Source organism: Oncorhynchus tshawytscha, linkage group LG09 (genome assembly GCF_018296145.1).
Source record: "Oncorhynchus tshawytscha isolate Ot180627B linkage group LG09, Otsh_v2.0, whole genome shotgun sequence".
NCBI lineage: Eukaryota > Metazoa > Chordata > Actinopteri > Salmoniformes > Salmonidae > Oncorhynchus > Oncorhynchus tshawytscha.
In genome coordinates, this window is record NC_056437.1 from 29,725,808 (window position 1) to 29,737,736 (window position 11,929).

At 41.6% G+C, this 11,929-nt stretch overlaps 1 protein-coding gene across 3 annotated transcripts; it reads right to left on the reverse strand.

The window, feature by feature from the left end:
* Positions 1-2,662: 2,662 nt before the first annotated feature.
* On the reverse strand, positions 2,663-8,947 carry LOC112257756 (zinc finger protein 711). 3 transcript variants are annotated; one of them, XM_024431579.2, is made up of 8 exons: positions 8,493-8,945; positions 7,135-7,225; positions 6,585-7,031; positions 5,538-5,696; positions 5,300-5,437; positions 5,030-5,164; positions 4,728-4,871; positions 2,663-4,626 (listed from the first exon to the last, which is right to left on the reverse strand). In XM_024431579.2, the coding sequence occupies exons 2-8, from the start codon at positions 7,211-7,213 to the stop codon at positions 3,449-3,451; spliced, it is 2,280 nt and encodes a 759-aa protein (XP_024287347.1). In that variant the 5' UTR covers positions 7,214-7,225; positions 8,493-8,945; the 3' UTR covers positions 2,663-3,448. The 3 variants fall into 3 exon arrangements, with proteins under 3 accessions (XP_024287347.1, XP_024287346.1, XP_024287348.1); XM_024431578.2 differs by having other exon boundaries at positions 7,135-7,229; positions 8,493-8,944; XM_024431580.2 differs by lacking the exon at positions 5,538-5,696 and having other exon boundaries at positions 7,135-7,229; positions 8,493-8,947.
* Between the last annotated feature and the right edge of the window lie 2,982 nt (positions 8,948-11,929).

Sequence of the window (11,929 nt, forward strand, 5' to 3'; positions counted from 1 at the left end):
TTCACTATTATTCTACAATGTAGAAAATAGTAAAAATAAAGAAAAACCATTGAATGAGTAGGTGTGTCCAAACTTTTCACTGGTACTGTGTATATATATATATATATATATATATATATATATATATATATATATATATTCTATAAAAAATATATATACACAGCTCTGGAAAAAATTAAGATACCACTGCAAAATGATCAGTTTCTCTGGTTTTATATTTTATGGGTATGTTTTGGGGTAAAATTAAACATTTTGTTTTATTCTATAAACTACTGACATTTCTCACAAAATCCAAATAAAAATATTGTCATTTAGAGCATTTATTTGCAGAAAATGACAACTGGTAAAAATAACAAAAAAGATGCGGTGTTGTCAGACCTCAAATAATGCAAAGAAAATAGGTTCATATTCATTTTTAAACAACACAATACTAATGTTTTAACTTAGGAAGAGTTCAGAAATCAATATTTGGTGGAATGACCCTGATTTTCAATGACAGCTTTCATGCGTCTTGGCATGCTCTCCACCAGTCTTTCACATTGATGTTTAGTGACTTTATTTATTTTATTTTTTATTTCACCTTTTTTTAACCAGGTAGGCTAGTTGAGAACAAGTTCTCATTTACAGCTGCGACCTGGCCAAGATAAAGCACAGCAGTTCGACATATACAACAACACAGAGTTATACATGGAATAAACAAACATACAGTCAATAATACATTAGAAAAAAGAATGCAAATGAGGTAAGATAAGGGAGGTAAGGCAATAAATAGGCCATGGTGGCGAAGTAATTACAATATAGCAATTAGACACTGGAATGGTAGATATGCAGAAGATGAATGTGCAAGTAGAGATACTGGGGTGCAAAGGAGCAAGATGAATAAATAAATACAGTATGGGGATGAGGTAGTTGGATGGGCTGTTTACAGATGGGCTATGTATAGGTGCAGTGATCTGTGAGCTGCTCTGACAGCTGGTGCTTAAAGCTAGTGAGGGAGATATGGGTCTCCAGCTTCAGTGATTTTTGCAGTTCGTTCCAGTCATTGGCAGCAGAGAACTGGAAGGAAAGGCGACCAAAGGAGGAATTGGCTTTGGGGGTGACCAGTGAAATATACCTGCTGGAGCGCGTGTTACGGGTGGGTGCGGCTATGGTGACCAGTGAGCTGAGATAAGGCAGGGCTTTACCTAGAAGAGACTTGTAGATGACCTGGAGCCAGTGTGTTTGGCGACGAGTATGAAGCGATGGCCAGCCAACGAGAGCGTACAGGTCGCAGTGGTGGGTGATATATGGGGCTTTGGTGACAAAGCGGATGGCACTGTGATAGACTGCATCCAATTTGTTGAGTAGTGTTGGAGGCTATTTTATAGGTGACATCGCCAAAGTCGAGGATCGGTAGGATGGTCAGTTTGGATGTTTGGCAGCATGAGTGAAGGATGCTTTATTGTGAAATAGGAAGCCGATTCTAGATTTAATTTTGGATTGGAGATGCTTAATGTGAGTCTGGAAGGAGAGTTTACAGTCTAGCCAGACATCTAGGTATTTGTAGTTGTCCACATATTCTAAGTCAGAACCGTCCAGAGTAGTGATGCTGGACGGGCGGGCAGGTGCGGGAAGTGATCGGTTGAAGAGCATGCATTTAGTTTTACTTGCATTTAAGAGCAGTTGGAAGCCACGGAAGTTTTATGGCATTGAAGCTCGTCTGGCAGTTAGTTAAGTGTCCAAAGAAGGGCCAGAAGTATACAGAATGGTGTCGTCTGCGTAGAGGTGGATCAGAGAATCACCAGCAGCGAGAGTGACATCATTGATGTACTCCTGGCGCATCAAAATTCAAGCAGCTCGGCTTTGTTTGATGGCTTGTGACCATCCATCTTCCTCTTGATCACATTCCAGAGGTTTTCAATGGGGTTCAGGTCTGGAGACTGGGCTGGCCATGACAGGGTCTTGAGTTGGTGGTCCTCCATCCACACCTTGATTAACCTGGCTGTGTGGCATGGAGCATTGTCCGGCTGGAAAAACCAATCCTCAGAGTTGGCGAACATTGTCAGAGCAGAAGGAAGCAAGTTTTCTTCCAGGACAACCTTGTTAGTGGCTTGATTCATGCAAATCTGTCCGATTCCAGCTTTGCTGAAGCACCCCTAGATCATCACTGATCCTCCACCAAATTTCACAGTGGGTGCGAGACACTGTGGCTTGTAGGCCTCTCCAGGTCTTGCACCCACTGAAATTTGATGGAGGATCAGTTGTCATTTTCTGCAAATAAATGCTCTAAATGACAATATTTTAATTTGGGAGAAATGTTGTCAATAGTTTATAGAATAAAACAAAAATATTCATTTTACCCAAACACATACCTATAAAATAGTCAAATCAGAGAAACTGATCATTTTTGTCATGGGGGGGGGGTTATCTATACCCTTCAAAGATATTTAAAAAAGTACATTTCCACAAATCAGATGTTCATCATTCTTGATCAATAAACAAAACACATCTTGATTTCACCTCTCTAGGTCAATCATGGGATGACTTGATGTCAGTAGGTGCCCATGTAAGATGCAAAGCAGTGTCATCTTAACACAAATCCACCTGTTGCTACATTATTTGTTACTGAATGAATGATGGCAAAAAGTTCATATGAAGAGTGAATGAATGGTTGAGGTGAGTGAACAATTTATCAGGAGATGTCTTTATTTACTAAAGGAGCTCCTAACATTTCAGTTGAGACATGAGAATAGATAACACTGATTTTGTCTGATGCATGAGAGACAGTCCTGATAGTGAACATGATGTTGTTGGCTCTGAGCAAAATGATTTTAGTAGTGCACACATGGGAAAAATTGAAAACCCCTGATTGTCTGACAAGCGATTATTTCAATGCATAATGGACACATACGAGTACAAAGCCGAGTCGTCCACATCCCCTTTCCATCCCTTTGAATAGAGAAAACTGACACAGACGACTGTTTACATTTGCAATTATAACTGGGTCTTTAAAATGCACTATTTTCACAATTTATTGCTAGCAGAAACAGTACTAAAAAATCATACAATGACTTGTCAGAGAACAGTTATCCCAAGGTCAAAATGAGAGTAGTCAGCAGTCAATCAAACATGGCATTAGTTCAAATCAAATTATCTTAGCACTGACACTGCATATAACAAGTGTTGTGCTATTCAAACAATCCAGGCATGCACAAGCATACTACTGAAAAAAATGTGCTTTCAGCAATGTTCTGATTCAGGACTTGCCTGACGAAGTTTGTTTGAATAGCACCCTAGGTTTGAGTACTAATGGTGATGTGAGGATAAGGTTAATAAATAACTAATAAAGTTGTAAGAAAATGTGACAATTGTCATCCTTTACCACATTGAAACCATTGTATTTCCCTGCTCTATAGTGAGTGAGAATAGGATTGTTTTGAATATGGGAAAGGGTGTGTGAAGTGAAACTCTACATTAAAACGTCCTTGTGATGCCGCGCAATGTGCTGGCTCTTTTCAGAGGGCCTACGGAAGCCTTTAGTGCAGTAGTCACAACGGTGGGGATAGTCCTTGGTGTGGATGGATATGACGTGCCGTTTGAAACCAGAAGCGTCAGAGGAGCTGTACTCACAGTACTGGCACTGGTACACTTTCCGTCCAGTGTGGGTCTTCATGTGCTTCTTCAGTTCCAGCTGATGCCTGAAGCCCCGTCGACAGCGCTTGCACTTGAATGGCAAGTCTTTGGTGTGGACGGACAGGATGTGGCGGCTGAGTATGAACGGGTCCGGCGTCTTGAAGTCACAGTGGCGGCACTGGTGCAGCCTGGCACCTTTGTGAGTCTCTGCATGTTTTTTGAGCTCCGAAGGCCGGTGGAAGCCCTTCTCACACACATCACACTTGTGAGGGAAGTCTTTGGTGTGCACAGAGATAATGTGGCGCTTCAGGTCACTGGAGTTGGTGCTTTTGTGCTCGCAGTGCGGACACTGGTGCGTCTTGTGGCCCTGGAAGATCTCCATGTGCTTCTGCAGCTCCCGCTCGTCAGGGAAGGCCTGGGGGCAGTGTCCACACTTGAAGGGCAGCTCAGCGCCGTGCTTACTCTTTATGTGGGTCTTCAGGTTGGACTGGTCGGCACAACGGAACTCACAGTGCTGGCAGTGGTAAGGCTTCTCACCTGTGTGGGTCCTCATGTGCTTCTTGAGCTCTGAGGGGTGGCGGAAACCCTTCGCACACTCCACACATACATGGGCAAAGCTCTTGCTGTGCACAGCCAGCAGGTGGCGGTTGAGCAGACCCTGCTCGGCTGTCTCATAGTCACAGTACTTACAGTGGTGCAGCTTGGGTTCCTGGTCACGCAGGATGAGCTTGTTGGAGCTGAGGGGGCTCTCCACACAGTAACGCCGCGTGAACTCAGTGAACTCTGGTACCCTGTCACTCTTCACTATGAGCTTGTGGCCCTCCAGGTGGTTGTGGAAGTTGACCTTCTTGTTGGTGGTAAAGTCACAGTCTGTGCACTGGTACTTCTTCTTGAACATGTGGTCCGGGTGGTTCTTCATGTGGATTTTCAGGAAGCCTCGTGATCTGAACTTTTTCCCGCAGATGTGACAGGGGTACACAGTCAGAGGTTGGCCATCTGGACCAATGATCACAGCTGGGGAGAAGAGTGGAAGAAAAAGACCAGGCAGTGTTAGGGCTACAGCTAAAAACTAATATTATAAAATTGTATGGTTTAATGAACATAGAACCCCATACCTGTCTGACACTGACGTGTCTCTCCCTTCTTCTTTTTCTTGATATTCTGTTTGAGAGCTCTACTTGTACTCAGGCTGTCGCTGATCTTCAGGTAATGTGTACCTGTGTTGTTCTTGTTCTCCAGCCTGGAGTCCAGACTGTTACCTAGAGAAAATTATTTTGAGCCTATGTCATATACCACATCCACCAATTCCACACTCAAAAATCATGATGTGAACAAAATCGAAATGTAAGGCTAAATGTAGAATTCTATCTTACAGCATACTGAATGCATGCCTATGAAGGAAAGGAGTCAGCTTTACCATAAGCTGCAGCCCAGGCTATGGTGCCAAAGTTCTTATTATGGCTGGAGTCTTCCAGGGAGTCCTGAATGGCAGGGGCATCCTCCTCTCCCACTATCACCTCCATGTACACCTCATTTGCCATCTCAGCACAGTCTGCTCAGAGACAAGCAAAACATAGTCATTATACTTAATACTACAACCACTTATTGGGACAAAAAGAATAAGACAGACATATGATCTGATGTGTATAAGGGATTGGAGGAAGTGCTGGTAATTCAGGGGACTCACTGATCTCTGAATCCTCCTGGGAAGGGTCTTTCACTGCCATGTAGACCATCTTCTCTCGAGACAGCTTGCCAATGCCCCCAGTCTCCAGCACTGTGTGACCGTTGTGGAAGTCACTCTCAGCTACAATCTCTGTGCCACCTGCACTCACAGTAAACGTCTGAAGTCAGGAAAACTAAACAGAGGTGTGCCTTTCAAATAAGTCGTAACTTTCAGAAAGCCAAATAATAGCAGTCCTCGCCTATGTTAACATCATCATCAGCCTCTGCCTTGAAGATGTAGACTTTGATGCACTCAGAGTCGTAGTCGCCCTCTTTGGAGCCATCCTCCTCAGGCATCACCTCAGAACCCATCTTAAGGGGCGTGTCCTCCATGTCCAACTTCTCCTCAACATCATCCACTGCACAAACAGCACAATTATTGTTCACTCCCCTGCATATTTATTTAGACAGTGAAGCTAAAACTTATAATTTGGCTCTATAATATAGCATTTTGAATTTGAGATCAAATGTTTCATATGAGGCGACAGTACAGAATGTGACCTTTTATTTGAAGGTATTTTCATATATATCTGTTTTACCTTTTACAAATGAATGCACTTTATGTATCTAGTCACCCCATTTGAAGGTGTCTAAAGTATTTGGGCAAATTCACTTATCGTGTATTCAAATTAGTCTTAAGTTTAGAGTTTTGGTCCCATATTCCTAGCACACAATGAGCACGTCAAGCTTGTTGGATGCATTTGCAGTTTGTTTTGGTTGTGTTTCAGATTATGTTGTTCCCAATAGAAATTCATGGTAAATAATGCAAACTGCAAATGCATCCAACAAGTTTGTAGAGTCACAAGCTTGATGTAGTCATTGCGTGCTAGGAATATGGGACCAAATACTAAACTTTAGACTAAATGTAATACACTATAAGTGAATTTGTCCAAATACTTAGCACACCTTCAAATGGACTAGATACATAAAGTGTGTTCATTTGTAAACGGTAAAACAGATATGTATGAAAATACCTTCAAATAAAAGGTGACATTCTGTTCTTTCGCATCATAAAACATTTGATCTCAAATCAAAAATGCTGGAGTATAGAGCTAAATGAATCGTTTAAGCTTCACTGTCCAAATAAATATGTAGGGGTGTGTACATTCTCTGATTCATCCTATTGAAGGCAATTATTCTGTCAGTCTTGGACCAAATCAAATCAAATTATATTTGTCACATGCGCCGAATACAACCTTACCATGAAATGCTAGTAGTTCTAAGAACAGAAGATGTATGCGACTTACAGGAGATCACCAGGTAGTCCTCAGAGACACTCCCCCCATCCTCATCGTCCTGCTCCTCGATGGTGACTGCAGAGTCTTCCATCTCCTCCACATATGTCTCTGAGTTGCAGTTAGAGACCATGATCTCCTCCGTGACCATCTCAAACACCCGGTCAGGAACACTGTCAGATTCCTCTATGAGCTCTGCTGTCAGCACATGTTGATGGTGGTCTGAGTCCAGCACCTCATCGATGGCCACCTCGGCCCCCAGGACCGACTCAGTCATGATCATGCCGTCAGGGTCGTCACTGCAGCAGATGTCTGGCCCCTCTACAACCTCTGAGCCCAGGTCATGCTCAAATGTGATGCCCTCCTCATCAGTCACCACATCTGACACCAGCACCGCCTCTGGCACAGACACCACAATGTGGTCACCGTCGATGTGAGCCATGCCACCCATACCTGCCACTGGGGAAGTCAGGAGGAATAGTTAGACTCATCATATCAGATCGAACATACACAGACAGTCAAATGAACAAAAGGCCATGGAGTATTGAATGAGATGACATACCAAAATCCTGCATTATCATTGTGTGTTGCATCTTTGAGTTCTGCATCTGAAAGTTCAAGACCCCTCCACCACGGTCCATTCTATTTGTATCCTGCCTGGTACAAACACAAAAGAGGAGAGGATTAAGTTGATCTCATTTTATTCATTCAATCAGGACCTCTGTCAATGCATAAATCAATACAAATGTGTCAACACATTTGATTCAATTAAATAATCAACAGACTGATCTTCATCAATGCTGAATAAACATTGACATAAAAACTACTAAATGTTAAGACTGAAAGATTAAAAACACATTGCATTTCAGTATTCACATTTGATGCTGTGCTCTCAAACAATCAGTGAAGTGTTATGCTTTTTGTTGTTGTCATCAGCAAGGGAGGAGACACTTGAAATAGAGAAAAGGAAAACACATAGCCGATAAATCAGTTTCCATTATATTATCTATCCTGAAAAATAATTGTTTTGTGGAAATAAAGCAGACAGCTATAATGCTTGATTAGGTTAGGAGAATGTCAGGTTTGGAGAATTAGGTTAATGTTGGGAAAAGGGTAAGCTACAATGCTCTCCTAACCTGCTAGGAAACGTCCCTTCCGGTTGTAGCTGTACTGCATCTAGTCACAGCCGCGTAAATTATCCTACCTGGGTGGAATACCGTTATGACAGGAAGTTACTTTTTCGTAGCAGGTTAGGATCATTAACGTAGCAGGTTAGGATAATGAGGTTAAGGTTAGGAAAAGGGTTAGCTAAAATGCTCTCCTAGCCTGCCACGAAAAGTCACTTCCGGTCGTAGCTGTACTCCATCTAGTTACAACCCACTGACAGACAGCAGAGAGAGCGCCCAGACGCAATAAATATGGCGGCTTCTGTTTACATTGTGGGCACACAACCCCGCCAACAATGACGTATAGCGCGAGCGCACAGGTGACTAGCAAAAAGAATGAATACACATGAATAATATGCTAAATGATATTTAAGCATACGTCGAATCTATGATTTTTTTTCAGGACTCCAACAAGTATGCAATACTGATGCTTTGCAAATGTTTTTCTGTTCTGTGCTAAATTAGCGAGCTAACTAGTTAGCAATAGCATTCCCAGCAATTGTAATCAATATTATTAGTAAAATAAACGCAGTAACCCCACAACTGTGTATATACTTTAGAAAGTGTGCACTGAAAGAAGACACAAATGAACATCGGCTTGCAAAAGTCACGATATATTTCCGAGCTAGCTATTCCGTTAATTCGCTTGGCTAGCTAGCCACCATTGTTGCTTTTTTTCGACTGGGGTGGAGGCCCGTAGGCCTTCGTGACAAGGCCCCGTTGTCATATTGCATTAAACGTAATACATACTTACCAAACCAAGTCACTGGTGTCTTTTTTAAATGACACTTTTCGGGTTCAAACAGTCTTTCCGTAGTCTTCTTGTTAAATTAGGTTATATTTCTCATGGTGCAAATGAGAGGCCTGTACAACATTCTAGATCCTTAAGGCTGTTTTCAGGCCTGGACCAATCACGTAGCTCCCTGATAGCTCGGAAGGGTGGGGGCGGTGGGGGAGTAGACTGCGCTCAGTCTTCAATATTTTATTCCGAAACTGCTGGTCCCTGTCTCTACAACTAGACATACGTCATGTAACTATTGTAAAGTTTAGAAATCTTAAACATGTCTGTATGTACTAACTAATAGGTGGAAGTGCAGTGTATACCACAACTGCTCACTCACTTTGCAACAAATTGCTATGATTATCCGAAGTTAGAGCCCCTAGGCCCAATACTGTAACTGTCCTCTAAGTGTTAAATTCTGAGTTTTCAACTGAAACGTAGTATAAATTGTTACCATTTTTGTCACATGCACAGAATAAAGTATGTGTAAAACAGTACAGTACATAACTTGTGAGCTCTTTTCCTATAATGCACAATAGATATAGTAAAATAGATAAGAAATAAAACAAGTGAAATGGAGAGAAGAAAAAAATGAAACACATGAATGCAGATATATACAGATTTATATACAGGTCATGCAGTACCATTATTTCAATGTGCAGGGGTACTGGAGTGATTGAGGAAGACATTTACATGTAAACCAGTGTAAAAGTAGTATGCAGAAAATTGTTTTTTTTATGACTGAGGCCTGTGTGATATACTGTATCGGTTCTAAGTATGTGGATTTGTGTGTCAAATCAAAACATTTGAATCATTTAAGATGTATTTGTGCAGCACCTTGCATGTATAACTGAAAAAGGAGGGATGTGTCCAGTTCCAGTGGAAGGGATCGTGAAGCCACACTAAATAAATCAGTACTGTATGATCGGCAGAAGAAAATGACAACTCAAATGAAATGCACAGAAATCAAACCTACTGTTTAATGTACTTTAATACATGAAGTGAAAATATTTGAAGTGAGAGTTTGTTACAGATTACTAAGGAATGTTGAGTACACCGTTTTGCCTATGTGCATTGGCAGGCTGCCCCATTCTGTCCCAAATCAGGGTAGTGGATCTCTCAGGGGAGGCATAGACATGACCATGACTTGACAGGTACTCTCCAACTGAGAGGGCCTTACTGGGACAGGGGTTCCTCAAACCAGCGGGGCTAAGGGACTGGGGTCTCTGCAGCCCTCTGATGGAAGAGGCCTGAAATGATTCTCTCAGGGACTGGCGTACTGCTCCAGTCACAGGGTCACTGGAGCTCAAGGTTTTGGCAGGGACAAATGAAGATTGCCCACCACTCCTAAGCTTGACTGAAGACGCACCTACTGTAGGAGGTAATAATATGTTTGGAAATATTATGGCCTACACATGTGTATGAAATAAAACCAAGTACAAAATTCAGTTCCTATGGATTTCTATACACTTGATGAGATACAATCAAATTTTATTGGTTGTGTACACATATTTTGCAGATGTTATCGCAGGTGCAGTGAAATGCTTCAGTTTCTAGCTCAAACAGTGCAGTAATACTTAATACACACAAATCCCAAAAATATCAGAATAAACAATGTCATTGTAAGGAATATAAATATATATGTACATGATGGTGTGTATAGACATTATGGTTTAGTATATGCTCTCCCTACTAAAATACTAACCCACCAGGTGGAGACCTGGTTCAACCTGCGATAGGGGTCAGGCGGGAGGTGGGGTGGTTTGTGGGGAGCTGGCCATTAGCCGCCAGGATGCGGCTGTTCCTGACTGCCTGGAGGGAGTGGAGGCTGATGCAAGTAGGTGGTAAATTCACGTTGGGCATGCTGCTTTTCAGCTCCTCTACAACAACAACCTACATCTGGGTCAACTCCCATTTCACATATACAATTGGTCAAACACACACAGCAGATCATGTTAAACTGGTAGTGTCGATTTGTTTTTGTTTTCAAGTAAAAGTCAATATGTGAATTTGTGTGGCAAATTGGATTTTCTATTCAGGTGCTCTTTTTACCTATGCTCCTTGCGAGTTTAAGCAGCTTAGATTGAGTGGTGGCCTGACTGGGAGGCCTTGGCTGCTGTGACCAGGCTGGGCTATGAATCTGGATGACTGGCCCAATGGGGAGGGCCAGTAGTGGGGCAGCTGGCTGGGAGGAGGTGTGTATGCGACTGTGTCCTCCAGACTATACTTGTCGAACTCCAGATCACTAGCCATAATTACAAGGTGACAGCATGGCTGTACCAACACTCCTGAATGGTGTGGCAGCAGCAGGGATGGAGGAATAGTCCTGTCTTAAACCCTGGGAGAAGAAAAACACTGTCAAACACCCTCTTCACAAGAAAAGTAATTATGTATAGTATGTGGGTCATTCTTGGGCTCAGGTAATATTTCAGTCCCTCTGACTTTTTATAGAGAATTGGGTCACCAAAATCATATGTTAAAAGATTTTGTATATACATTGTCCAATATAATGAATTGAAATAAATATAGCATTAATTTAAACTTTATTATTTAAAAAATCATATTTTTTAACTGACACTGAGAATTGTGTCATGTCCCCCAGGCATTTCACTTAAATTTTACTTGGGAAATGTATGTTAAAACGTGCACATAATTAATAACTTTTTCCATTAATGCAAACATATATTTGTGTTCTTTTGTTGATTAAAATCACACAATTTAGCTCTGTCCCTCAGTCTACACTCAACTCCGTCACACCAAACAAACTGTCAGTCCACCCTTATGTGCCATCATTAACAGGAAGTGACATCTTCAACATCATGGTACAGAAACAGGCTCGTAATCACATTTTTGTACATCTGTACTTTGTTGTTTTTTAAAGTAATTTGGGGATAGTTGAGTTGACCAACTCAACCCCATTACATGGAATAAAGATGGAAAACTAGTACTTGTCAAAATTATAATTTAACCCATAAAAATATACAATCTATTAATTTCATGCACAAGATGTGGTCTCCTGTCCTTCACCACATGAGGAGCAGAGGCCATTCTGAGCCAAAAAACTCAACCCCCATCACACTCAACCCCGCCACGTTTCATTGTAACGGGGTTGTAAACCTGTGACAGAGTTGAGTTATTTACTTTATTTATGAATATTGCATCTAAACAGATTAATTATTCAATATATTATACATTATTCATACTCACTCATACAAACATGCTGTAATGTGTTCCATGTGAACAAAAAATATATTGTAAGGCAGGTAGCCTAGTGTTAGGAGAGTTGTGCAAGGCTCTTAACTTCAGTTGTTCCTTTAAGTCGCTCTAGATCCTAAATTACTCAAGGATTACAGTGTATACATGTATATATTCTAAGAAGACAAAAGGTAGTGTCGAGCACGTCAAAATGC